At 51.1% G+C, this 24,962-nt stretch overlaps 1 protein-coding gene across 1 annotated transcript; it reads right to left on the bottom strand.

Annotated features, from left to right (window-relative positions):
- Nucleotides 1,792–13,528, bottom strand: STC2 (stanniocalcin 2). Its single transcript, NM_001110173.1, is given in 4 exon segments — nucleotides 1,792–2,200; nucleotides 8,406–8,617; nucleotides 11,138–11,280; nucleotides 13,358–13,528. Coding segments are annotated over 4 exon segments (906 nt in total). The 5' UTR covers nucleotides 13,509–13,528; the 3' UTR covers nucleotides 1,792–1,800.

Here is a 24,962-nt window from a genome sequence, read left to right as displayed (position 1 = left end):
AAGGGCATTCTGTGGAACGAATCGTTTTCGAGGAGATAAATTTAGCTCCCTTTATCTCTGGCCTCAGGTTGCTCTGAGGGAGCGCTATGAGCTGATACAAACGGGGGATGCATGCTTTTTTTTTGCCCAGTCACTAGAATGGCAATCAGCAAACTTAGGCCCAAGAGCCAAATCCCGTTGGGCGCCTGTTAAATAAAATGTTAATGCAGCGGAGCCAAGCCTATTTGCTATGGGTTGTCTAGGTAGGTCTGCTTTCCTGCTATAAAGGCCAAGTTGAATAGCAGCAACAGAAACCCTACCACCTGCCAAACTGAAAATAGTGTAGTTACTATCTGGACCTTTGCAGGAAAGGTTTGCCGACCCCTGGTCTAGAAGGATCTGGCCCAGCACATCCATCCACTCCTGCAATACTGGGCTCCTAGTTGAGTGCTGGCTGCAAGAAAGGATACTCTTTAATGCGTAGCCTGTTAGGAAAGAGGAGGAAAGACCTCTCTCTGAAACCTTTTCAGTAACGAGACATCCATGGCTGAGGCTTTCTGTTATAATCCTTTCCTTGTATTTTTAGGTCTGTCTCTCTGCCTTTCCTGTGGCCACTCTGACTCCTTTTCTCATTGCTAAAGTTCAGTCTGGACCTGGGAAATCTCGTCCCTCAGCGATTCTCAGCAGTCTCCTCCATTGATGTAAGAGATGGGCGTTGCCTGGTGAAAAGCACGGAGTCGCCATGCTCCGTTCCCCTTTTTCCATCCTCTGGCACGGAGGGGCCAGCTTTCCAACTTGGCTTTGCGGTACCCAGGGTACGGTGCTTTATCCATCTTGGCTGAGGGTCAGGGTGAGAGACCGACATGCAAAAGGAAATCTGTCAGATGCCCTCCTGGTGTGTGCATTTTCCTCCAGGTGTGGGCTTTGCCCTAAGTGGCAAAGAACCCACGTCAGGCAGTCAGATGTAGTTACATCGCTCTTTGATTCCTTTTAAAAGAGCACGTAAAAAATGCAGCCCCTAAAGATGGTTTGGTTTTTTTTGTTTGTTTGCTTTTCCTTTGAGCTGGTTTTAATGACCCAGTTGCTTAGTTTGAAAGCTATTTATTGAGACGACAGATATGGAGATGTAACTGGATAAATAAAAAAGTGAAATTGAGACGTGAAGCAGTGGTTAAAATACAAACACACAGGGGCCACGCCCTCAGACAGGGTCCCGCAGACAACAATGGCTCAGAAATTACACTTAGAACCCTTGGCCCTCCCCGTCCCAAGTTGCTCCAAACCTCAAGGGTCCATGCAAGAAGCTGGATTTCGGTTTGGCACCAAGCACCCACATGGCCCCTGCCTCCGCTGCACCCTTCTCCTGATTCCCAGGGAGGTTTGCACACCCACTCCTGCACCAGAGTCCAGCTGCCCTCCACAAAGACAGCAGCAGAAGCTGCGGGTGGGGGCCAGCCCCTGTGGGTCGGTTCACCCCCGCCCTCCCCGTCACCTCCCCCTGCAGAGGAAACCGCAGGCCACTGCCCTGGGGGCGGGGGCTCCACTGAGCGAAAGAAGGCAAAGTCGCAAGAGGGAGGGGTGGCGCCCTCCCTTCAGGATGTTCAGGTGCGGGACCCACCAGGCACAACCGAGCCCTTGCCGCTGCCCAGGGAGCCTCCGCCTCACCTGTTCATGCCGCTAACATACACCTCCAGCAAGTCCGCAATCCCCATCAAATCCTGCGTGTGACATCCCCCCTCTTTAATGGCAAATGTCTTGGAATGTCCATAGAGAAGAAAATGGACGGCGTGGAGGAAAGACTTCCCGGCTGGGCCTTTCGTTTCACCTCCGGATGTCAGAATACTCAGACTGTTCATCCTCCCACTCGCTGCTTCCAGAAGTTCCCTGGGCCCCGTGGCCAGCCGCTCTGCCCCGGGCGTGGGCGATTGGGTGGCTCTTGCTAGCTCGCTCGCCCTTGGCGCCTCGGCCAGTCTCCCGACTGCTGGGCTCTGAGAGGGGGTGACCTGCTTCCCCGTGGGCCCTGGAGGGCTTGGCTCTGTCGCCCTGGGGCGGGTGCTCAGGAGGCGCCGTGGGGGGCCTCTGGATGGCCGAGGTGCAGAAGCTCAAGATGGAGCACAGGCTTCCCCAGTTCTGCTCGCACTGAGCCTGGACGCTGTGGGTAATGGCCTCCTTCACCTCCTCCCCACAGGTCAGCAGCAGGTTCACCAGGTCCACGTAGGGTCTAGAGATTGAGAGAGAGACCGAGGATGGAGCAGGTCCCGAGGGGGCCGCAGAGGGTAGTGCCGACAGCAGGGGAGAAAGGTGTGGCCCACGCTTGGCTTGGGTTTGGTGAAAGATCGTTCTGGAACTACTTCAAGCTTTTACCCATATTCTGTGGAGGACCGGGCTCCATGCCAGGCACTGGAGAGAATGAGAGGCTGGGGAGAGAGCCTGCCACCAGAAAAAGGGCCAGTGACAAGTCACAGGTGCATACGCTAAAAGCCTAGGAAGAACCTCTGGCGGGGGGCGGGGGAGGCCAGAAGGCCAGAGGGGCAGCGGTGGGACTTGGAGGGCAGGAGAGCTCCAGGGCAGGTTTAGGGTCTGCTAACTGGGAGGATCTTAGTGGGAGTGGACATGGGTCTTGAAGCCCGTGGAGTAATAGGCCAATGGTGAAGGGCCTCGCATACCAAACTGAGGAGTCTTTTAACTTTTTTTTTTTTTTTTTTTTTTTTTTGTCTTTTCTAGGGCTGCACCCGTGGCATATGGAGGTTCCCAGGCTAGGGGTCCAATTAGAGCTGTAGCCGCCGGCCTACACCACAGCCACAGCAACTTGGGATCGGAGCCGCGTCTTCAACCTACACCACAGCTCACGGCAACACTGGATCCTTAACCCACTGAGCAAGGCCAGGAATCAAACCTGCAACCTCATGGTTCCTAGTCAGATTCATAATCCACTGAGCCACGACGAGACTTAAATTGTTTTTTTTTTTCTTCTGATGGCCGTACCTGCAGCATATGTAAGTTCCCAGGCTAGGGGTCGAATTGGAGCTGCAGCTGCCAGCCTGAACCTCAGTCATGGCAACACTGGATCCCAGCTGCATCTGCAACCTACACGGCAGCTTGTAGCAATGCTGGATCCTTAACCCACTGAGCAAGGCCAGAGACTGAACCCACATCCTCACGGACACTGTGTCAGGTTCTTAGCCCACGGAGCAACAATGGGAACTCCCAAACTGAGGAGTCTTTACGGCAGGGAAGCAAGGCTGGCTGGCTCTGCACTGGTGTCTTCTCCAGGGTAAGTCTTGCCTAAGGGAGGCCCCTAAAAAACCATTTCCCCCATGTCCGTATTTGCCCCTGGTTTGGGCTCATGATGAAGGGCATTTGGAGAAGTTTCTGGATACATAGCGTATGCTGTGTATCCAGAGGAGTGTGGAATAGGCAGAGAAGGCTGGCGGAATGTGGATTTCCGTGGAGCTCTTCCCTCCCTTGGTGGTAGAGGCTGCGGCAGGGGAGTGGCTGCCTGAGCATCTCTATTCTTCCCATCTGGGCTTCCCCGCCCCTGGAGGCGAGGGCTGGCCCTTTGTGCTTGGGACCAGAGCCAGAGTCTGTGAAATAAGCATGCTCGGTTCCCAGAGGAGAGAGCCAGCTCCTCTGGCCATTCCGGCCGCCCTGGGGTGTTGTTTAGGAAGAGTGCTGGAGGAGGAATGAGCACGTCATGTAAACCTTTCTCCTGGGGGCGGAAGGTGTGTTCAGAGGGCCGGAGCAGTGTACTCTGTACTCTAAGCTGGCTTCTTATATTTATGGGCTCAGCTGGCAAAAGGCATACTCAGCAGTGGGCCCTCCTGGCCCACTCACCGAGCCTTTCTTACGTCTCACTGGCCTTTTAAAATCCCCAAGGGGGTATGGAATGTTCCATGTAGCTAACCAGCTTTCTTATGCAGTCCTCCCTGGCAGAATTTCTGGCTGTATCTGACCGTGAACGTTGAAGCTCTGGGCCATCCCCTGGGGTAGGGAAATAATTTTGGAACGCGAGATCATTTATAAGAAGACTTTTTTCCCCCCTCTGTGAGCCTGGACCACCTCTCTATAGCCCATTTAATCTTTTCTTTGCAAGTTGGCAGTTGTTGCCAAGCAGGAAGAAGAGCAGATTGTGTTTTAAGACTTGTGAAGTAGTTGACTGCCATTTTTATGAATTAGTCCTCAAGTTGTAATTGACTGAACTGTCCTCATTCCATAGATATAAAATGGAGACAAGACAGGGGAGAAAGTGGCTTTGGGAAGTTTCTGGGCCAGGAAGGCCTGGGGCTGGGCTGTGACCAGAGAGGAGGAATGTTCTGGCTGATAGAGATCAAGCTGCCTTTTAAGGCCGACTTGATGCCTTTGGAGTCAGACAGTCTGGGCACGGATGGTGGGCACGGTGCTCCAACGCTCCAAGGCAGGCCCCTAACCATGACCAGGACAGGACAGGACAGCGATGACCCAAGTCTGCTTGAGCCGAGAGAGGAAGATGTGGGGCAACACAGGGAAATGCTCCCTGAACGTTTGTTTCCTTCCATCTTTTGATTTAAAAAAACATTTTTTTTGGCTGCACTTGAAGCACATGGAAGTTCCTGGCCAGGGATCGAATCTGCACCGTAGCAGTGACCCAAGCCGCTGCAGTGACCGAGCTGGATCCTTAAACCTCTGCACCACAGGAATAGTCCATCCTTCTATCTTTTGAAAATGAGCAACTGCCTCAGAGAAGTCAAGTTCACTGCTGCTACAGAAGCATGGAGGTTTTAGTCCCTGACGGGACCTGCCACCCCCTGGGGCTAGATAAACCAATCACAGAGGCTGAGCATCTGTCTTTTGGGGATGCTCTTCAAGTTTCTTTCTCCAGGGTGAGGGGAGGGCCCTCTTGGGAATGTAGAGACTGCCTCTTGGCCTCCTTCGCCAGGGCGTCCTGCCTGCCAGATGAGCTCTCAGAATCCCAAGGCGGATCCCAGAAGGCTGGACCAGCCCACGCTCTCTTCTGGCACTCTCTGCCGAGGAGAAAGCTGTGAACTGTGGGGAGGGGTGTGTGTTAATCTACGCTGTGTTTCGGGCTGGCATGGGGCCTCCTCGGGCTGCTAGCTCAGCCCGTGTCTAATGACAAAGCCCAGCTCTCTCCACTGGACGTCAGCAAGGCTAAAGGATTTTTAAAAATACTTGGAGGGGGACGTGCCTGGAGGCTGCCAGCATCCAGTGACAGGGTGTGTGGTGGCCAAGTGGCTGCTCTGGAGAAAGCGGGGCGGGAAGGGTGAGGGGAGCAGCGGGGAGCAGAGAGTTCAAAGGAAACCACTTTAACTGAACATGAGGGTTCTGGGGTAGATGAGGATCGGGTTGAGGGATGGGGTGATGTGGATGCTGGGTGACTTTGATTTCCTTCCTTCTAGAGGGAAAGGCAAATGCCGTTTTCCGGGAGTTTCTGTTGCGGCTCAGTGGTTAACGAGTCCGACTAGGAACCATGAGGTTGCAGGTTCGATTCCTGGCCTTGCTCAGTGGGTTGGGAATCCGGCATTGCCGTGAGCTGTGTAGGGTGCAGATGCGGCTTGGATCCCGTGTTGCTGTGGCTCTGGCGTAGGCTGGTGACTACAGCTCCGATTCGACCCCTAGCCTGGGAACCTCCATATGCCGCGGGAGTGGCCCAAGAAGTGGCAATAAGCCAAAAAAAAAAAAAAAAAAAAAAGCCGTTTTCCGTTTCTTATCTGTGGCCAGGGCCACATTCTTAAATGGTCTTCTCGCTATTTGGGGACTGATGGGCTCCTTTGTACCTGAATCAGCGAAGAGAGTTGAAACAACCAAACAAAACCTCAGGTCAGCTTGAAGCACTGGTTGATGCCGTGTGTGGCTATGGCTTCAGGAGGGACAGTGCGGAGGGGTCTGCGGGGAGCTAGAGGTGCTGGCTGAGCAGGCAGAAGGGGACCTGCGGGCAGCCACACTGAGTGTTTAAGAAAGAGGCCCAGGGTTCCTTTCTGGGTGGATTGCCTGCCTTTCCAGAGCAGGCTGGGGTGGGGGCTGGGCGTTGGCTCTAAATGACATAAGGAGCCCTTTGGAAGTAAGGGTCCCAGGGCCCCGTGGGCCATGTTTCCAGGGAAGTGACATCAGAAAGCCATGGGGCTTTGGCTCGTCTTAAATGCAAGGAGGCGGGGGGAGTTGGCCAAAAACAATGAAATCTCCTATTTCCCCCAAGAAGATTCTCTTTTTCTCCAAAAAGACAAAAGTCTTCTTGGCTCCAGAAATATATTATAAATTTAAAAACTAGTACCCCATCCTCAATTTTTTTTTTTTTTGGCCTTTTTAGGGCTGCACCCACAGCATATGGAGGTTCCCAGGCTAGGAGTTGAATCAGAGCTGTAGCTTCGGGCCTACACCACAGCCACAGCAACGTGGTTCCCAAGCCATGTCTGTGACCTACGCCACAGCTCACGGCAATACCGGATCCTTAACCCACTGAATGAGGCCAGGGATTGAACCTGGATCCTCATGGATCCCAGTCGGATTCATCAGTCATGATGGGAACTCCCCCCATCCTCCATTCTTGAGGCCAACAAACTATCTCTAACGAATGAGAGTGGGCTGAGGGCATATGAACTTCAAAGCTTCTCAGCAATGGGGTATCTGCCTCTTCCCAGGGGCACCTTGCAGGAAGGAAATTTCACAGTGCTCTACTTGTGTAATGGGGCTATTTTTGAGAAAAGGAAAACTCCTGCCACATTTGGGGACCGGTGAGCTTCTGCTGGTCTTGTGGGCAGAATGCAGGCCAGGAGCAAGGGGGTTTGAGGTCTATTCCTGACAACTTGCTTCAGAATCACCAATTTCCAAGTTGGAGAGTAGGACCTGAACCTCAGAGCAAGCTCTTTAACCTCTTGGGTTCACATTCTTCCTATTACATGGGGATAGTATTTGCTAGCCTGTGGCTTTGTTGGGGAAGGTAAGTGAGATAATCCAGGTAAAGTCCCTGGCCAAGGGCGTGGCCCTCTCTGAACGTGATAGTTACTGTTATTGCTATTGCGGTTGGTGCTATTGTTGCTTTGTTTCTTATAGGTATTTGGAAGCAGAGAAAAGATTTTACCGGGCACTAGTGTAACTCAAGGAAAAGACAACATCAGTTTGCTCTTGGCAAGAGCTGCCTGCAGAGATTTATGGTGAATCTTGTAACTCGAACTCTGTACCAGGGATGTTGCAAGATACCTAGAGCCTCACGACCAGGTGGAAAGTGACAGGCGATTGTTGCTGTCCTCTGTGATCTCAGTGGTGTAGGTGGGGCGGGGAGCGGCCCGTTTAGTGACATAGCTGGGGAAGACCATGGTATAGCTAAGGAGCAAGAGTTCATTAAATTGTACTCCTTTGGTCCAATGTGAAGAATAACAGTGCTGTGACTTATACTGGGCTGCTTAGCTAGTAACTTGCTTTCTGTCCTAAGTCCCCAAGGAAGGAGCCACTGTAAGCTTCAGGGGCTATGGCGTTAGGAGCAACTGTGTACCCCCATGCCTTTCGCTGCTCTGCAAAATTGAGGATCCTAAAATCAACGCGACATGGTAAATCAACTATACTTCGAAAAAATAAATTTTCTACAAATTGAGGGTCCTATAGATGGGATGTTTTTTAAGGGGTGAGATGTCCTGGGTTTAGGACTGAATCACCAGTCTTCTAAGAAGTACATTCCTATTTCCTCACTTTGGCATGAAGGTGCTCAGCTGATTCAAGTTCTTGCTATTTATTCTGCATTTGCTCTGGGAGGGCCTGACTGTTCGAGGTGAACTGGACCTTCTAAGGGAAAGGAGAGCTTATGGAGGCAGGAAAAAAAGCTATTGGCATTTAAATGCGTAGGTTCTGGAGCTGGACCACTTGGCGCCTCATGCTGGCTTTGCCTTTCTTTGTCTGTGTGACCTTTACCACAGCGAATCCCAGTTTTCTCCTTTGAAACATGGAGCTGAGAATGGTACCTCGCTCACAGCGCTGTTGTGACAATCAAGTGAAAAATTCACATGCAGCCCTTAGCACAGCGCCTGGCACTTAAGTACATGCTCGGTACATGTTATCAGCTCTCGGCCGTCTGCCAGGGCACCTACCTAGCTCTTTGGAACACTGCGAACTGTCGGGATCTGGGCTCAGGGGAAGACTGAGGGTATTTCTGAATTCTACACATTTTGTGCTCAGTGGAAAGATTTCCTGTTGCTATTGCTTGTGATTTTGAAACCGATGGCGGAAATTTCTTTTGCTTTTCCTGAAGGCCAGCAGGAAAGGGACTCCCAGGGGAGTCTGTGCAGCTTTCTGAGGGAAACTGCAACCGTCCCGGTTGGACAGGAGAGCTCAGCCTCTACAAACCAGCCCCTCAAACTGAGGAAGCCTCTCCTCCGACCCCAGCAGGCCTCCCATCACCCCTCTCCCCGGGGAGGCCCCTACGCCCCCGGGGCAGCACTCACTCGTGCAGCAGCAAGTCCTTGAAGTGTATCATCTCCACCATGACCCGGGTGTTCTCCTGGGCGGCCGAGCACAGGTCGTGTTTGAGGTAGCATTCCCGCTGTAACTGGAACACCATCTCCTTGATGGCCGGACACTTGCGGCTTATGCAGCCGAATCGGTGCCGCAGCGCGTGGGCCTTACACTTCAGGGCATCTTTGATGAATGACTTGCCCTGAGAGCAGAGGGGACAGGGGAGGGAAAGGGGAGGGGGCAGAAGAGACCGGTCCTCATTACATGTTTTGACATTTTTCCCCTCGTCGGGCTGACATGGGATTTTTCTGACAACGGAACCCCGAGACTGATGTCCTTGCAGGTGAGGACGCGCTGGGGCTCCATGGGGTCTGTCCAGAGCGACACGATCCCTCTGCATTTAAAAAGGATGTTACTTGGGAGCGTGATGGATCTGCCTCCTTCCTTCTGCGAGCTGCTCTACTAGCCTCCTTGGTCCTGGGGCTCCCAGGGCCCTCTGTCCTCAAGGCAGCCTTGTGTTGGCTGTTTGGTGGCAATGTTTCTGGAACGGAGGGGGCATTTGGCCAGGCATAAATCCAGAACCCCTTGGTGGTTCCCGGCAAGAGATTTTCCCCAAGTGGAAGATTCCCGCTTGTCCAAATCTCACACCTTTCCTCGTTCCTTCTAGTGATGTCAGGATGGGCTGCTAGCTCCGCCCTCCTTTTTTGCTTCGGTGCCCCCCCAACGCCCCCAACCCATACTCGCTCCCATCTCCTCCTGTCCTTTAAGGAGGAGCATTCTTTTCCTTTTTGAAAGCAATTCGACGCCTTTAAACTGTTAGGATTATTGCCTCTAAAAGGCCTGCCTGGCACACTGCCTGGCAGCATCTGGAGCCTGAACTGCCCAACTGACAGCCCCTCCCCCATGCTCCCTGCCTCTGAGTGGCTAAGGCAGCCAGGCATACATCTGGCCTACAGTTCTCTTTCCTGGCAACCCCATTAGATTGTTCTTATCCTAGAAAGGAGACAGCTGTTGGGGGTGTGGAGGCCAGCTCGGGCGTCAGCTCCCTTATCAACATCTCAGGGCACAGAGGCATTGTGGGATACCTACCAGGGACCCCTGCATCCCCTTTATTATATCAACAAGCTGTCGCTGGAGAGGTCACCCCTCCGTTTTGAGACAAGCCCGGAAGTAACAGAGTTGAGAAAGTAAACAGGTTTAGGTTAGAAATGGGAAGCCAGCCAACATGGTTCTTCTTTTTTTCCCCCCCTCTCCTTTGGAAGCAGTTGCAATCTCTACAGACAGTGTCCGACCACTGAAAAACCACCTCGCTGGGGTCCCCTTTCCTCTGACTTTCCAATGGAAGCCGCATAGGACGGAGGGTAGGGTGTCCAGTTTGTTAAGTGGGTACGGACTGAGAACTGACTTGAAAGGGATGCTTCTAACTTGAGAACACACTTCTGTTGGTTGAGAAAAAAAACCAAAAAAACAAAAACAGGAGGATTAATTTATGCGAGGGCTGCCGCAGTCTGTTCTTGGTATTCTTCCCTGACATCCTGTGGGATTGCCCTGAAATACACATCTTTCCTCCGGATTTCCTATTACGTTTCCTAATTCCAGTTAATCCAGAAGGGGTGCTTTATTCGGGAGTCTTCAGGAGTTCAAACGTTCTACACCTCTTTCCTTCCCCGGGTTCTGTTTCCCCTCCTGCCACCCCACATCCTCCGGAGGGGAGGCTGCCAGCCCTGTCGCATCCCTTTCTGGTTCCCAGGCGTGGCTTTGTCGGGCCGTCTACAGGATGTCAGATGGTGACGGGCGAAGTTTGTAAATCACACCTAAACTGTGGACCTCATCCAAACAGTGTCATGGCTCTCCAATGACATAGGACAGGAAGTCTGTGACAATAGGGTCCTTCATAGTGTGTATATGGGCTGGGGCGGACACGAAGGGAGGTGAGCCTAATGCTCCCACACTATCAGAAATGGGCTTGGATTGTTGGCACGGGAGCCATCGGGTGGCTCATTGGGTTCTTTTCCTGCCCACACAGCACCTGGGCTTCACCCTGGGGAGCCTAGGATAACGGAAGTGGGTCAGGCCCTGACTATATTTATTATCTAGAGCAGGACTCATTCAGGGTTTCGACTTTTCAGGTTGGGAGAGGAGGATTTGCTACTGCGGAGGCTCGACTCTTCCGGAGGCGCTGGATTCCCCATGCCGCCTGCCCACATGCCCACTAGGAGATGATGCATTTCTACACATTTTGTGTCTCTTCTAGTCTTGCCCATACGCTGAAATGTAATGCTTATGGCATATGTCACTGCGTCCCTGCCTTCCTCTCCTCAATCTACTACTACTCCTAATGTGACAGGCCTTGCAGACTGGGTTCTGGGTAGCCAGACACTCTGGGTCCCTTAGAAGGAAGATATTTATTATTTTTATGACTTTTGTCTTCTCTGCTACGACGCCTCAGATAATTGTTCAGCTTGGTCTCCGTTCCACTCTGTGCGTGCAAACACAGCTCAAGAGAGAAGGATTTAGTCTACATGAGCGCTCCAGAAAGCTGAACCCCAGGAGTGGAGCGGGGAGACACTGTCATCCTGCTGCACACCCAGAAGGTCTCTGGCAAGTGCGAAAACACACCGCGAAGATTAGCTCAGGAAATCTGTTAATGAGTCTTTCCAATGAATGTTTCAGTCGTGCGACACTAACCCAACCATGCTTTGCGCTCAGTATGGTTTTTTACCTGGGCATCAAATTTTCCAGCGTTGTGCAGAAAAGTCATGCAAATCCCATGTAAGCCCCGAATCTCACAAGAGTTGTTCTCGAAACATTCAAACACGCCACAGCCCACATCGCCAGCGTTGACCAAACAGTGCTGGATTTCCGCTAAAAGGAGAATTACATACAATCATATAGGAAATGCTCAGCCAGGCTGGGGAATGCAGAGGGGTGGGGGTTGAAAGCAAAGAAATGACTCTAAGAAAATTTAAGGGAGAAAAAAAAGTTAGAAATGACTCTTTCAGGATCTAAAAAACCAGAGAAAGAAGGTTTCATCACTTCATCTACTTATGAAAATACTGGTATGTGTAAATATTTGTAAAAAATGAGTCAAGCCTCCATTACAAAAGTCACAATCAGGAGTTAGGTCTGAGCACTGCAGTTTTCATCCTTCTCACCTTAAGAAAGTATTTGTGGGGACACTTAGTTTGAGAGCATAAGATATTTCATTTCTAAACCCACAGACAAAAATAGAAGATTTCAACCGATGAGCTTGCTCTCTCCCTTCTACACTCCGTCAATGAAATACCCTTCTCTACTTGGATGGAGTTGCTGCTATTAAATCACAGCCATTTCCTTCCTGACCCCCAAATGAGAGCGTCCAAAAAGCAGTTTCAATTCAGCTTTATGATTCAACACCTAAAAATCAAAACAAAATTCCTATTAAGGCAGCGCCTCCAAACCATCCGCATTAAAAATACCAGGCTAGGGAAGCTGCGGTTTGCAAGCAGGCTCAGGAATCGAGTCAGACGGGGGCTATCTGCAGAAAAGCAACCTTTGCAGTTAAGAGGCTCCTTTGAGAGATCCAGTGTGAGATGCCTCTTAATCCCCTAGAATTCCCGCGACCGGGGAGTCTGCAGCTCTCCTTCCCAGAATGTGGTCCTAATTTGTCCCTCCGAAAGGACAGGCTGAGAGGGAGTTAACTGTCAGGCTGCCGCCGGCAAATCCTCCCTCCCTTCCCTCCCCCTACCCAATTCCCTGACTTAAACCAACCACAAAATTACATCAGAAAAGTATATTTTGGAAGAAGGGCGGGGCCGGAGGAGATAATCCGCATTCAGAGTAAATCTAGCGAGAGAATGAGGGGCGTGTATTTGCTGAGGGTCACCAACTAGCGAGAATCGCGTTCAGTTCTCAGGGAAAGCTCTGGGAGGGGAGAGGGTGGGCAAGGGTCCTAGGATGAGCGGGACACGGGCCGGGATTGCTGACACCCGCCTATAGTGGTGGGAGACTCCCGGATGATCCCACGCGCGGCCCCGGCGCGCCGGCCCGGAGCGCGCAGGGCCGCGATTCACTGGCTCCCGACGTCCCTAATGGGCACTCGTGCATTCCTGCTCGTGCGGTGAGCGCACGCACGCCGCGGGCGGGTTCGCAGGCCGGCTAAAAAAAGGGAGGGCCGCGAAGAGCCAAGGAGCTGTAGGCAGATTTTCTTCCTCTCCCGGGAGCTGGGAAAAGGGCCAACCCCGTGCCCTGCACGCCTGGCTGTGCTCGGCAGCTTGCTGGCGAGCGGAGAACGGGTCAAGCGGCGGCAGCGCACGGTTCGGGCGGTGTCACCATTTCTTCGCTTGCAGACCTGCCCTGGAACGGAGGACCGCCGCAGCACCGCAGAGGTACGCTTTGCGCCATCCGCCATTCGCCCCCTCCCCTTCCGAAAGGAATGCCCCCACCCGACCCCCCAAGGAGAAAGTTAGCAATGCAATTTGTCTCGCCTACGAAGTTCTCGAATGTCGGGCATCTTTTGAGGAGGGGAAGAAGCGGTTCTGCTGCGGCCCGCCGGCCGGTTGGAGTTCTCCGGGTTCAGGGCGCAGCCCAGCTCCGGGGATCCTCCGTGCCTCCAGCAAGCCGGACAGGATGGAGCAGGGAGCTTTGAACCGGACTGGGGACTCTGGAGCTGGCACTGGCCGCGTCAGGCGCTGCTTCATTTACCCTCGACCCCAGGGAGGACAGCAACAAGTCCTGCCCCAGCCATTTCATCACCCTGCCAGCACGTGCGGATTCCGGGCGCGCGGAGCCGGGCGCGGACCTCGTTTCGCCTAGCGCTTTCCTTTGCATGTCCCGCGCCACCCCAAGAGTTTGCGCGGACCGGGGTGGGCGCCAGGCTCCGGGCGAAGCGCCCGGGGCGCGCCGCGTGGGTGCCTGGCGTCTTCTCCCAGCAGCGCCCCGCCGCGAAGGCGCACGCACTTACCTGTGTTCTGCAAGGACAGACGGCCCTTCTGCTGGGAGCCCCGGTCTTGGGGACTTTCGGGCGGATTGGTGGCCTCGGTCCCTCGCGCCGGGTCGAAGGTAGCTAACAGCAAAGCTAGGGTCACGAACTGGCCCAGCCGCTCGGCACACATGGTTCTTGGTGTAAATCTCCCGCCCGGAGACCTGGATTCTTTGTGCTCTTCTCCTCCTCTTCCTCCTCCTTCTCCGCTTCCCCTCCTCCTCCCACTCTTCCTCTTCGCTCGCCTTTTCCCTCCTCGCTGCCGCGGCTCGGATAGAGGTTACCCAGCACCCTCCCGTAGCTCTCCGGAGAGCATGTGACCAGGCCGTTAGCGGCGCCGCGAGTGCCGGGCAATGGCAGGGATGGTGCCTCAAATATCCCTGGAAGCTCTGGTGTCACTTGAATGAAGGAGTCGAGCAGGTGTTGTCCCGGCGGCTGGACCAATCCGAGACCCCCGCCCGTTTGACAACACTGCCGGGAGGCGGGGCCTGAGCCCAACTACTACAGGAGGAAGCCGAGAGCCGCTGGGAGCGCCCGACGAAGTTGCCGACCTGGCGGCGGCCACGCGTGTGCGTGCGTGTGTGAGTGTGTGAGAGCGGAGATGCGTGCGCGTGTGCGGGTGCTCCAGGGCAATGGCCAAACAGACTTAAAAAAGTAAAAGCGAATCCCAGTTCCGGTCGTGGCTAAAGAAGGGCGAGAGGGGACGGACTGCGCTGGGACAGCTTCCCTTCCCCTACCCCACCCCCCGGGCTCCTGGCTCACATCACACCCGCATCGGGCTGGGAAAGTTTCCTCTTTATGTCTTTTGGAATTCGGTGGAGATTCCCAGCCCCAAAGCCTTAACAGACTGAAGAACTTTCCTGGACATAGTGACGCTGGGGGCAAACAGGACATATATGAGAATTCCTGGCCTTGTGACACTTTGCATAAAAAAAAAAAATCCCTCAAACTATTTAAGATAGGAGCAGAAGCACTAGATATAGAACTTGGCCTGAGCGACCACCCCATCTTCCTCTTTTCTTTCACCCCACTTTTGTGACCCTTGCAACACCTGGGGTGCCATGTTCTCGCCCCTCCTCCAATCCAGATGGATTCCGAGCTGGGCTGCGGGGACCCAGGTGACAGACTGGACTTGCATCATGTTCAGGCGGGTGGCAGTGAGGCCCAGGCAGCCCTGAGTTAGCCAGTCGCGGAGCATCGCGTGCCCCAGAGGCTGGAGCTTGAAAGGCAACTTTACGCGTCTCCAAACATACTCTTCCATTTTCCCAAGGTTTTCCTCGCCGCCCCATTCTGTGTTCCCTTTACTCTCCATTCAACGGATGGAAAAGGTCAAAAAATGCCTCCTCAAACCCTAAAAACAAAACTCGAGTAAATTCTATTTCTTCACCTTTCTTGTTCGAGCTCCCTCCCCAAGCACGTCCGGGGCTGGATTACCCCCAACTGCTTTTTACCCGGGCCCGCAGAAGCTGGGAGAAAGTTGGGAGCAGCTCGGAGCGCCTCTTCCCCCGCTGTGTGTGTACGTGTGCACGCTCACGTTTCCCCGGCGCCGGGGCCGGGGACAGGAACTGCTCCGGGCACCGTCAGTCCGACGGCGCTGCTCTGAGGGCTCGCAGGGCTGGAGGAGGGCGGGGGCGCGAGCGCCGCGTCGCTCACCCCGGGTGGACGCGCCCTCGCCCCTCCCCCGCCGTCTCCACCCTCCTCCTGGTGAACAGGTGAGCCGGGGTACCAGCTCCCAGCCCCCGCCCCCACCCCTCACCCCTGCCCGCTGCGTGCCCGCGCCCTCTGCGGTAATGCGCCGGGGAGGTTTCGTCACCCACTGCCCGCGGCTTCTCGGCCCTGGGTCTCCGCGGCGGGGCGCACTGCGCGCCTCGTTGGGGCCGCCATGTGACACGGTTGGGGGAGGGGGTGCGGAGACGCTCCGGCCAGGTCATCCTTCGGCCGCCCAGCGGCTTCCACAGCTCCCCTCCCAGGGTGCAGGCAGCGCGCCGGCCTTAGGAAGAGGGGGCAGGGTGGGCGCTGCAGACTGCCGGTGTCTGTCGTGAGCCTGTTCAGCGGCCCTGCGGTGGGAAGAAGGAGAGGAGGGTGTGGGGAAGAAGCCTTGGAGTAGGGGCTCCCCGGGGTTGCAGCGCCTAGGAGCCGCCGTGCACCGTCTCCACCCCATTTCAGAGCACTAGGAAATGGTCATTTTGAAGGTATGAGTCTGCAGCGATGGTAAGAAACTGGCCACTCATGACTGTGATTCCAATAACAATTCCTTCTCCAAGCCCCAGTTCCTTTGTAGAAAGAGGTGGGGTGCAAATACATTAAGTAGGTGGTTCGCATTTCCCGCCCTGCTTTTGTTTGCTTAAACTTCCTTTATTAGTTTATGAAACACCATCTCCTGTAGATCCTTAAAAGACAAAACATTAAAAAAAAAAAAATTCAGCAGCAATCTGGCCTCCCATGAACTCTGTATGCCTCTGAATTTCCTGGTAGGCTTTCTTTCCTTGGAGAGCCTCTTGTAGGGGAGGACCCTGGCAATACTGGCATGAAAAAGAGCATGCTTTGAGGAACAGAAATAGGAGAGATTTAGGGGTGAGAGCAAGCCCACCTTGTTGGATGGGGACCCTCTGAGTCTTTTTTTTTTTTTTTTTTTTTGGCTTTTTAGGGTTGCACCGCAGCATATGGAGGTTCCCAGGCTAGGGGTCAAATTGGAGCTGTAGGCGCTGGCCCATGCCACAGCCACGCAGGATCCTTAACCCACTGAGCCAGGCCAGGGATCGACCCTCCATCTTCATGGATGCTAGTCAGATTTGTTTCCACTGAGCCACGATGGGAACTCCTGAGTCTTCTGAGAGAAGGCTCTGAGGCTACCTGGAGTAGGGGCCAGGCCAGTGGAGGTTTCTGGCTCCTGCCTCCCAGAACTGGGGCATGGCCTTTTACCACCATGAGGCCCTGAGGCTGCCCTTAGAGGACCTGCATAAGTGAAAAAATTCGTCTTGGGCTCTTTGTTCCAGTCTCATAGGGGACATTGCAGGCTGTCTTCCACCTGAGCTACCTGCCTCTTTAGAACTGAGAGAAAAGGAGTGGCCAGATTTGAGGTCTTGCAAGCACAGGTACTAACTAGGTCTGAAAAATTTCTTGTCCAGGCCACCAGCCAAGGCTAAGCATCCAGAGAAGAATGCCCATCCCAGTCAGTCCTGTCAGGGCTGAGAAAATTCTGCAGTCAAGAGGTAGTTGGCTGGGATTACCAGTCTAGGCCATAGGCCTGGGGTGACAGTGGGGAGAAGGGCTCAGGCTGGTGACTGTGTTGTGATCTCCCCGCGTTCTTCTACCTCTAGAACTCAGCCCGGTGTGACAGACTGTGGTTGGTGAGAGTAGAGTGTGGGAAATGGGTGGTTGTGATTATCGTAACGGTGATTATATTGTAAGGTAAACACCAAGCGAGAACAAACAGTGCTATGCCTTGTGCCAGCAGACGTTGGTGTCTCTCTAGTTGGGAACTGAGACTTGAGAGAAGCAAGGACAGTCCAGCTGGTAGCCATGAGGCTGAGCAGGGAGTCTTGGCTGGAGGGGTCTTCCTTCTCAGTTTACGAAAACGTCCTTCTTGGGAGTTCCCATTGTGGCTCAGTGGTTAACAACCCAACTAGGAACCATGAGGTTGCAGGTTGGATCCCTGGCCTCGCTCAGCGGGTTAAGGATTTGGCATTGCTGTGGCCGACAGCTGTAGCTCCGATTCAACCCCTAGCCTGGGAACCTCCATATGCCACAGGTGCGACCCTAGAAAAGACAAAAAAGACAAAAGAAAACGTCCTTCTCAGTTTTGCAGCTGGCAGTGGAAAGGATGAGGCAGGCTCCGCTTAGGACACCGGGGCTTCTGTGGTCGATGCATGGAACCCAAGTCCTCCTCTCTGACTCCAGTTCACCAGTTAGATCCAATGAGTAGGTTTAGGGGAGGAGGGAATTGGGGTTAGATTTTGAAAGGGGAAAGGGTACTTATAAGCAGAGGAAAGTAACTGGGGGTATCCCAGGAGAGAGGACAGGCAGGGGTGAATGAATGGAGTCGGGATGTGTTGGGTTTTGTATCCGGAGTAGGGGTTGCCCAGTTTGGTATGCAAGTGGAAGAAAAAGCTGGCAAGGGCCTCTGGGGCCTGGTGGGGGGGCGTTTGTGACAAATCTGTGCTTCCCAGAGAAGATCCTGTTTTCTCAGCGTGATGATATTTAAGGATGAAACTCCAGAAAACCCTTAGACTAGATTCCTTTTGGAGTTAGGAAGAGGTCAGAGGCCTCCAGCTGACACTAGGGAGGAGGCAATGGATGAGATGAATGGGAAGTAATTGGTGGATTGCCTGCCTACTAAGGTGTTCTTGCTCTGGTGTTAGCAGGGTGGGGCCTCAGAGGATGGGAAGTGTTAGATGATAAGGCAGTGTCCTGTAGGTTGATTCTTGCTGTCTAGTCCAGGCTTTCCGTGAGTTCCAGAGCCAGAGTGGAAAACGTGGCTTCCACGTGGAGAGCTCCTCCCCCTGCAAGCCACGCCCCCACGGGACCGACTGTCTGGGCTGTTGGCGCCACCTTATGGCCAGAGAGGGAACTGTCTGACTAAATAGTGGCCTCTCCTAGTCCCTCTCTTGGGACTCAAGGGTCAGGGGCACTTGGATCTAACATCTTCTCCTCAGTTTCCTTAGCAAATCAGTAAAGGCTGATTTAGGCAACCTACCCCGCCCCCCAATGATGTGCTCGAATCGCCCCAGCAAGGAACTCTCTTTCAAACTTTTTGCTTCTCCTCCTCCATCCTTTGCTGTCTTCCTAAGTAAGCCCCAAATCTGCCCTGTCTTGGCTCCTTTGTGTCTTGCATTTATGAAGGAAAAGGAAAAAGGTATCCAAACTGAACAGACAAAATAACCATAGACGGCTGCTATCAGCCCCCAAAATTCTTATAAATTGGAGTCACTTCCTAAAAAGTCTCTTATCTTTCTCCTTATCTTTCTTTCATTAAATGGGTTGTTTCATTAAATAGAATTCAGGAGAAAGGAAACGATGGTGTCCACATTTGAGTTTGTTTACTGGTATTACAACAAAACTACTTTCTACCAGTTTTCACTGCAAAAGTCCAGGGCCTCGACAATGTTATGAGTCAAGGGAGCTTTTGTGGGGCTGGTCTGGAAATCTCACCATCGTTTGTAATATTGTTTATTATAAGGAGGAGGAAAAATATCCTCAGTTCCCAAAACAATCAACTCCCAAGAGTTTGGAATGCACTGCTTTTGTGAATTGGACATTTCCTCTGTATCATAGATTAATAGTCAAACCTTTGGTCATGGATTGACTGGAAACCCAAAAGATGAAAAAGAAAAAAAAAATCCAAGAGAAAAGGAACACGGTCTCCTTCACAGCAAATCCATTTACTGGAAAGAATATAAAGTGGTGAACAGTGGGTGTCTGATAGTGGCCTGAATTTTGTTGGTTCCTTGCTCTGAAGCCTGAATAGTATTCCACATGTCGTCTCTGTTTTCCTCAGTCACGATTTTTGCTTCCTTACTGTGTGTGGAGACCAACTCCAGGAGAACATGTTCCAGGCTAGAGGCTCCCTGGTCTCCATGGTGGGTGCTGTTGGGGCCCCGAGGTGAGCATCTGTGGGCTTGGAATTCTATGGAGCTTCCTGTCTGACTGGGTGTGGTCCAAGAACTGTGGGTAAAGGAAGAGTCTTTTTGTAAGGCAGTTTCCAGTGGGCCAGATGTTGAAACCCTTGATGGAAACAACCAAATCTAGTCATGTGATTTAACTATCGGTATACCATCAAGGCCCCTGGGATCCAATTTATGTTTTTGGGGTTTTTTTGGGAAGCTATTCTAACAATTTGTAAAGGTTGATAGTTTATGACTTTGGTCCTTTCTTTCTTTCTAGAAATCTTCCAAAGATCAAAGAGAACATTTACTTTTTTTGTATTTTATTTATCAAAGTACAGTTGATTTATAGCATTGTGCCAGTTTCTGCTGTACAGCAGAGTAACCCAGCCATATATATGTGTGTGTGTGTGTGTGTACACACACACACACACACACACACACATTCTTTTTCTCATATCATCCCCCAGCATGTTCTATCCCAAGAGACTGGACACAGTCTCGTGCTATACGGTGAGACCTCACTGCGCATCCAGTCTAAAGGAAATAGTTTGCATTTACTAACCCCAAACTCCCAGTCCATCCCACTCCCTCCCCCTTGGCAACCAAGAACATATACTTTTTAACAAAAACAGAATAAAACTCATTCTACCTTGAATGTACCATATAGGACCCCTGGAACCATTTATAAATCTAAGACTTCATGGGCTCTTGATGATCTTGATTTTTTTCCTTTGTTTTGTTTTTTGTTTTTTCTTTTTAGGGCTGCACCTATGGCACATGGAAGTTCCCTAGGGGTCAAATCGGAGCTTCAGCTGCCAGCCACAGCCACAGCCACTCAACTTGGAATCTAAGCCGCGTCTGTGACCTACACCACACCTCGCAGCAATGCTAGATCCTTAACCCACTGAGCAACGCCAGGGATCAAATCTGCATCCTCATGGATACTAGTCAGGTTCATTACCGCTGAGCCACAATAGGAACTCCAATCTTATTTTTCTTATATCTTGAAATATTTTCCATTTAAAAAAAAAAATTTTGGCATGTGGGAGTTCCCAGGCCAGGGACTGAACCTGTGCCACAGCAGTGACCCAAGCTGCTGCAGTGACAGTGCTGGATCCTTAACCTGCTGCATGGCAAGGAAACGCCCAACATTTTCCATTTTGTTGTCCTAGGAATTATTTCATTTTATGCATCAAGTATTGCCAGTTATGCTACAAAACCACTAAAATAGTAAGAAAATGGAAGCATGGTGGAGTCACCCTCTAGAAGGATGATGTAATCATGAAATAAATCATCACGATTGCATCAACCTTCAGTTTTCTCATTACATTGCTTAGAGTATTACATCACCTTTCAAGAAGGTATAAAAGAGAACGAGGATGCCTTTTTTGTAGTTTTTATTGCCGTGTTTGTAGTTTTATCGGTTTTTTAATTGTGTACAGTTGAGAATACAGAATTTGTCATTGTCTGCCCAAAAAGGTAAAGAGGAGAAAATTGACAAAGGAAAAGGTTTTACGGTAGTTAGACAACTCGGGAGAGATAATAGTGTTGTTGACTCCAGTGATAACAGTAAAATTCACTTTGTAAGCAGAATTGAAGAATGAACAGTCTATTTCTAAGGTCAAAAAGAAAATATGATATTCTCATTCAGGCAGTCATTCAGTGGGAAGCATTTCATCGCCCATTCTTTTGCAATGAGAACCTGGACCGGCCTGTTTTGTTTAGAGAAGGGGGGGCATATTCTTTTACCTTTCGTGAGATGTGTCTAGCAAAGTTTCCCTGATGCAGTTTGAAAGGGGCAAACGATGAATCAGGAGTATTTGCAAGGGTGATCCAAAGACTGTTCTTACTAGTGTCTATAGCTGTAAAAATGAAAATGCTTCTTGCAGTTATGGAGAAAAGAAGACAACCATCTTCTCTTTCACAAAATTATGATCCATCGAAGATTTCGAAAGTACTAGTTTTAGGAGTTCCCATTGTGGCTCAGTAGGTTAAGAACCCAACACAGTGTCTGTGGGGTTGCAGGTTCAATCCCCTTGCCTTGCTCAGTGGGTGAAGGATCTGGTGTTGCTACAAGCCAAGGCATAGGTCACAGATGTGGCTCTGATCTGGTGTGGCTGTGGCTTGGCTGTGGTTTAGGCCTTCAACTATGGCTCTAATTTGATCCCTAGCCAGGGAGCTTCTGTATGCCACCGCAGGTGTGGCCATAAAAAGAAAAGTACTAGTTTTATGATGCAAGTGCAAGAAGAACCAGAAATAACTATAAATGAGAACTTAGTAATAACAATTAAATGAGACATCTTAGCGATTTCCTTGAAATCTGGAGTTAGCATTTGCAAGATGAATCTGCTCCAGGTCATGTTTGACAGCTGACCAACTGTTAGTTGCACAGAGAAAATGTGGCTTATTTTTGAGTTCACGTATCTTCGAAGTCAGGAAAACAGGGAAGGAGAATTTGCTATGTTTAAATGATTAAATTTTGTAGTAAAAAATTTAAAACTATCCCTTTATTATTACTTCTGTAAATTATTCAAAAAGAAAAAAGAAAGAAGCCTTCAGTCGGCCAAATAATGATGACAAACTTTTTTCCTGGTGCTCTGGGAGTTGAGGTTACAGAAGTAAAAAACCAAAACGAAAATCAAGTAAACGCCTTCAGGCAAGCAGGGGTCAGTGGAGAAGTCTTCCTCTACTCCCAGCCCTTCTCCCACCCACTTTCCAGGATGCTCACTCTTAAGGACCAATGATGGTTTTAAAGCAAGGTGGTTTGAATGAGAGGTATTGTCATCGAGCTTCTCCGTTTACTCTCCACTTTGGTAGAACTCAGTGCTTCTCAAAATGCAGTGGGAAAGAGAATTCTTGTGCAGGACCCTTGACGTGGATACCATAATTCAGGATGTGGTGTGCAGGATTTTTAAGATTAATGTTGACCATTTAAGAGTTTTACTTTGCTTGACGACCTTGGAACCTACCTGTCTTAGTCCGTTGGAGCTGCCCTAACAGAACACCATTGACGAGAGGGCTTAGTTCTGGAGGCTGGAAGCCCGAGATCAGAGTGCTGGCTGATCTGGTTCTTGATGTAGGCCTCCTTCTTTAGAGAATGCATAAAGAGAGAGGGACAGCGAGAGAAACTGAGAGAGAAAGATCCGTCTTGTGTGTATCTCCTCCTCTTTTCATCCTTTTTTTTTTTTTTTTTTTCATTTTTGGCTGTCCCGAGGCATATGCAGTGCTCAGTCCAGGGATCAGACCTGAACCGTAGTCTTGACCTAAGCCACAGCTGCAGTGACACCAGATCCTTAACCCACTGTGCCAGGCCAGGGATTGAACCTGTGTCCCAGAGCTCCCAAGGCCCCACCGATCCCATTGTGCCTCAGTGGGAATTCCCCTCCTCTTCTTTTTATAAGGGCATCAATCCTATCATGAGGGCCCCACCATCATAACCCATTCAACCCTAATTACTTCCCAAAGACTCTGGTTCCAAATACCATCACGTTGGGGGGTTTGGCTTTCAACATCATGACTTTTGGGACGACACAAACATTCAGCCTATGGCACTAACCCACTCTGTCGTTCATCCATTCCATCGACTTGTGTTGGAATGCCCTGGTATTGCATCCTGGGCAGCAAGGAGGGGTGAAGCCCGGGCACTGCCCTTACGGCAATACCGATCCAGAGGGGAGGAAGCAATAATTTTTATAGCACTGTGTGCTCCGAATTATGATGGAGACGAGGGCCGGTTACCCTGGGAACCAGGAGAATGGTTGAGGGACTCATGGAAAGTGTCAAAGCTTGTATTCACTTAAAAACAGAAACTGAAGGAGTTCCCGTCGTGGCGCAGTGGTTAACGAATCCGACTGGGAACCTTGAGGTTGCGGGTTCGATCCCTGGCCTTGCTCAGTGGGTTAAGGATCCGGTGTTGCCATGAGCTATGGTATAGACGTGGCTCGGATGCCGGCGGCTGCAGTGACGATTAGACCCCTAGCCCGGGAACCTCCATATGTCACGGGAGCGGCCCAAGAAAAGGCAAAAAGACAAAATAAATAAATAAATGAATAAATAAAAACATAAAAACAGAAACTGAAGAACGGTTAGGAGAATGGTTAAGAGGCATTTAGAAGGTGGAAACAAGGAGAAAGCATCTCAGGCAGCTGGACCCACATCCGCAGAGATCCGCAGAGCTGGGTGGTTGGGCGTGGCTGGGGAGGATGGTGTCTGCGGAGGAGGGGACTCTTGGCTGAGCAATGACTGAGGCTAGAACCCGAGGGTCTGGTGTGCTTGCTTCCTCTGCTAGGACCAGAAAACCTGAGGCAAAAGTCTTAAACAATAAATGCACCTGCACCCCTCCCCCATTCCAGAAAGTCCTGGGGATGTGAGGCTAATGAGGGTGCCGCAGACAACTTGGAGGTAGAGAGGTCCGAGGTGGGGACACACTAAGTCAGGTGGCAAATTGGAGACGAGAAGGTAGAGGTGATGTCGAGAAGCTTGTTAGGGGACACACTGGCAATATAATCAGCTTTTGCACTTGGGGGGCAAGTGGGGAAAATGATGGATGCTTAAGCTTCTCTTCCCCTTCGCTTCTACCCCTCTCCCCGTGACTCAACCAAAGCTCTTGATTACGAGCAACGTCTCTGGTTGCTCCAGCCACAAAACCCAGGAATCACCTCTGCTAAGAAAACGAGTCGTCTTCTCCTTTCCTGTGCGCCTCTGTATGTAACTTAGTCATTCATGTCGTTTCTGCCTCAACAATACCTGTGGATTCAATTCTGTTCGCCTCTCTCCATTTCCACCATACAGGCTGCCGTCAGCTCTGTCTTGTCCTGCTGTGGAGCTGATCATCTGCTCTCTTGCTTCCACTCTCACTCAATCTTAATTATTTGCACTGTAGCCAGACTGATTAAAAACCAGACCAAGCAACCAGCAAAACTAAACTCCAACCCCAGTCATATCAGTCAGTTGTATAACTCCAGGGGCCTCCTGAGACTCAAATCCACACTCCAAACCACAGGACCAGAAGGCCCTGCAAGATCTGGCCATGCTGGTTTTGCAGACCGCACAGGAACCACTCCCCCACTTGCTCCCTTCCAGCACCTTCTTTCTGTACTGCAAATAGGCCAACCTCCTTCCTGCCTCGGGGCCTTAATGCAGGCTGTTTCTGCAGATCAGAGGCCTTCACCCCTTATTACCTTGTTTATCTATTCATTTTCATCATTGTCTGTCTTATCCTTTCTCCCACCCAAAATGAATGATAAGTGCCCTGAAGGAGAGGCTTTTTTCTAGTGTGTTCAGTGTCCAATCCCTAGCACCCGATCCAGTCTCTGACTCACAGCAGATTCAGTGTGTGTGTGTGTGTGTGTGTGTGTGTGTGTGTGTGTGTGTAGTTATTGGATGATGAAATTCCCTCTGGTTCCATTCGTTTTGGGGGGAGAGTGGTGGATGTACGGGGTTAGTGGGCCATCTAGCGCATAATTCAACAGCATCCTCCCTGAGCTCGTGACATTTCCTGGTTCAGCCAGGGCCCTGATCCCATGCTGCTTTATGCTGCCATGATTTATAGGCTAAACGTTCTGCCCCTTTAAACCTCTTTACAACCTTGGGAAGAAGTAAAATTATTATTCCCATTTGACAGATGAAAACCCTCAAGCTCAGAGATTGTTGTCCAAGCCACGTAGAGCTAGAAGAGTTCAACAAGTCCGGATTGGAACGTGGGTATTTTCATTCCCAGAACTTTGTATTTAAGTATTGTTCTAGAAGTCAGAGCTCACTTCTCCATCCCCACGAGTGAACAGTAAAGGGAGCAGATCATGTTGCAAAACACTTTCATTTTGATGCTGAACAAAGTGTATTTAGTTAGCCTGATGGCCAGAGGAAGCTGGTGCCCATGTATATGCATATATATTATATATATATAATTTTTTTTCTCCTTAAGACTTTAAAACCTTGAGAGAGGAAGAAGAACTAGGAAGAGAGAAAAGTAAAAGTCCTCA

Source organism: Sus scrofa, chromosome 16 (assembly GCF_000003025.6).
Source record: "Sus scrofa isolate TJ Tabasco breed Duroc chromosome 16, Sscrofa11.1, whole genome shotgun sequence".
In the NCBI taxonomy this organism is placed as follows: domain Eukaryota; kingdom Metazoa; phylum Chordata; class Mammalia; order Artiodactyla; family Suidae; genus Sus; species Sus scrofa.
This window is presented reverse-complemented; position numbering and strand designations above follow the sequence as displayed.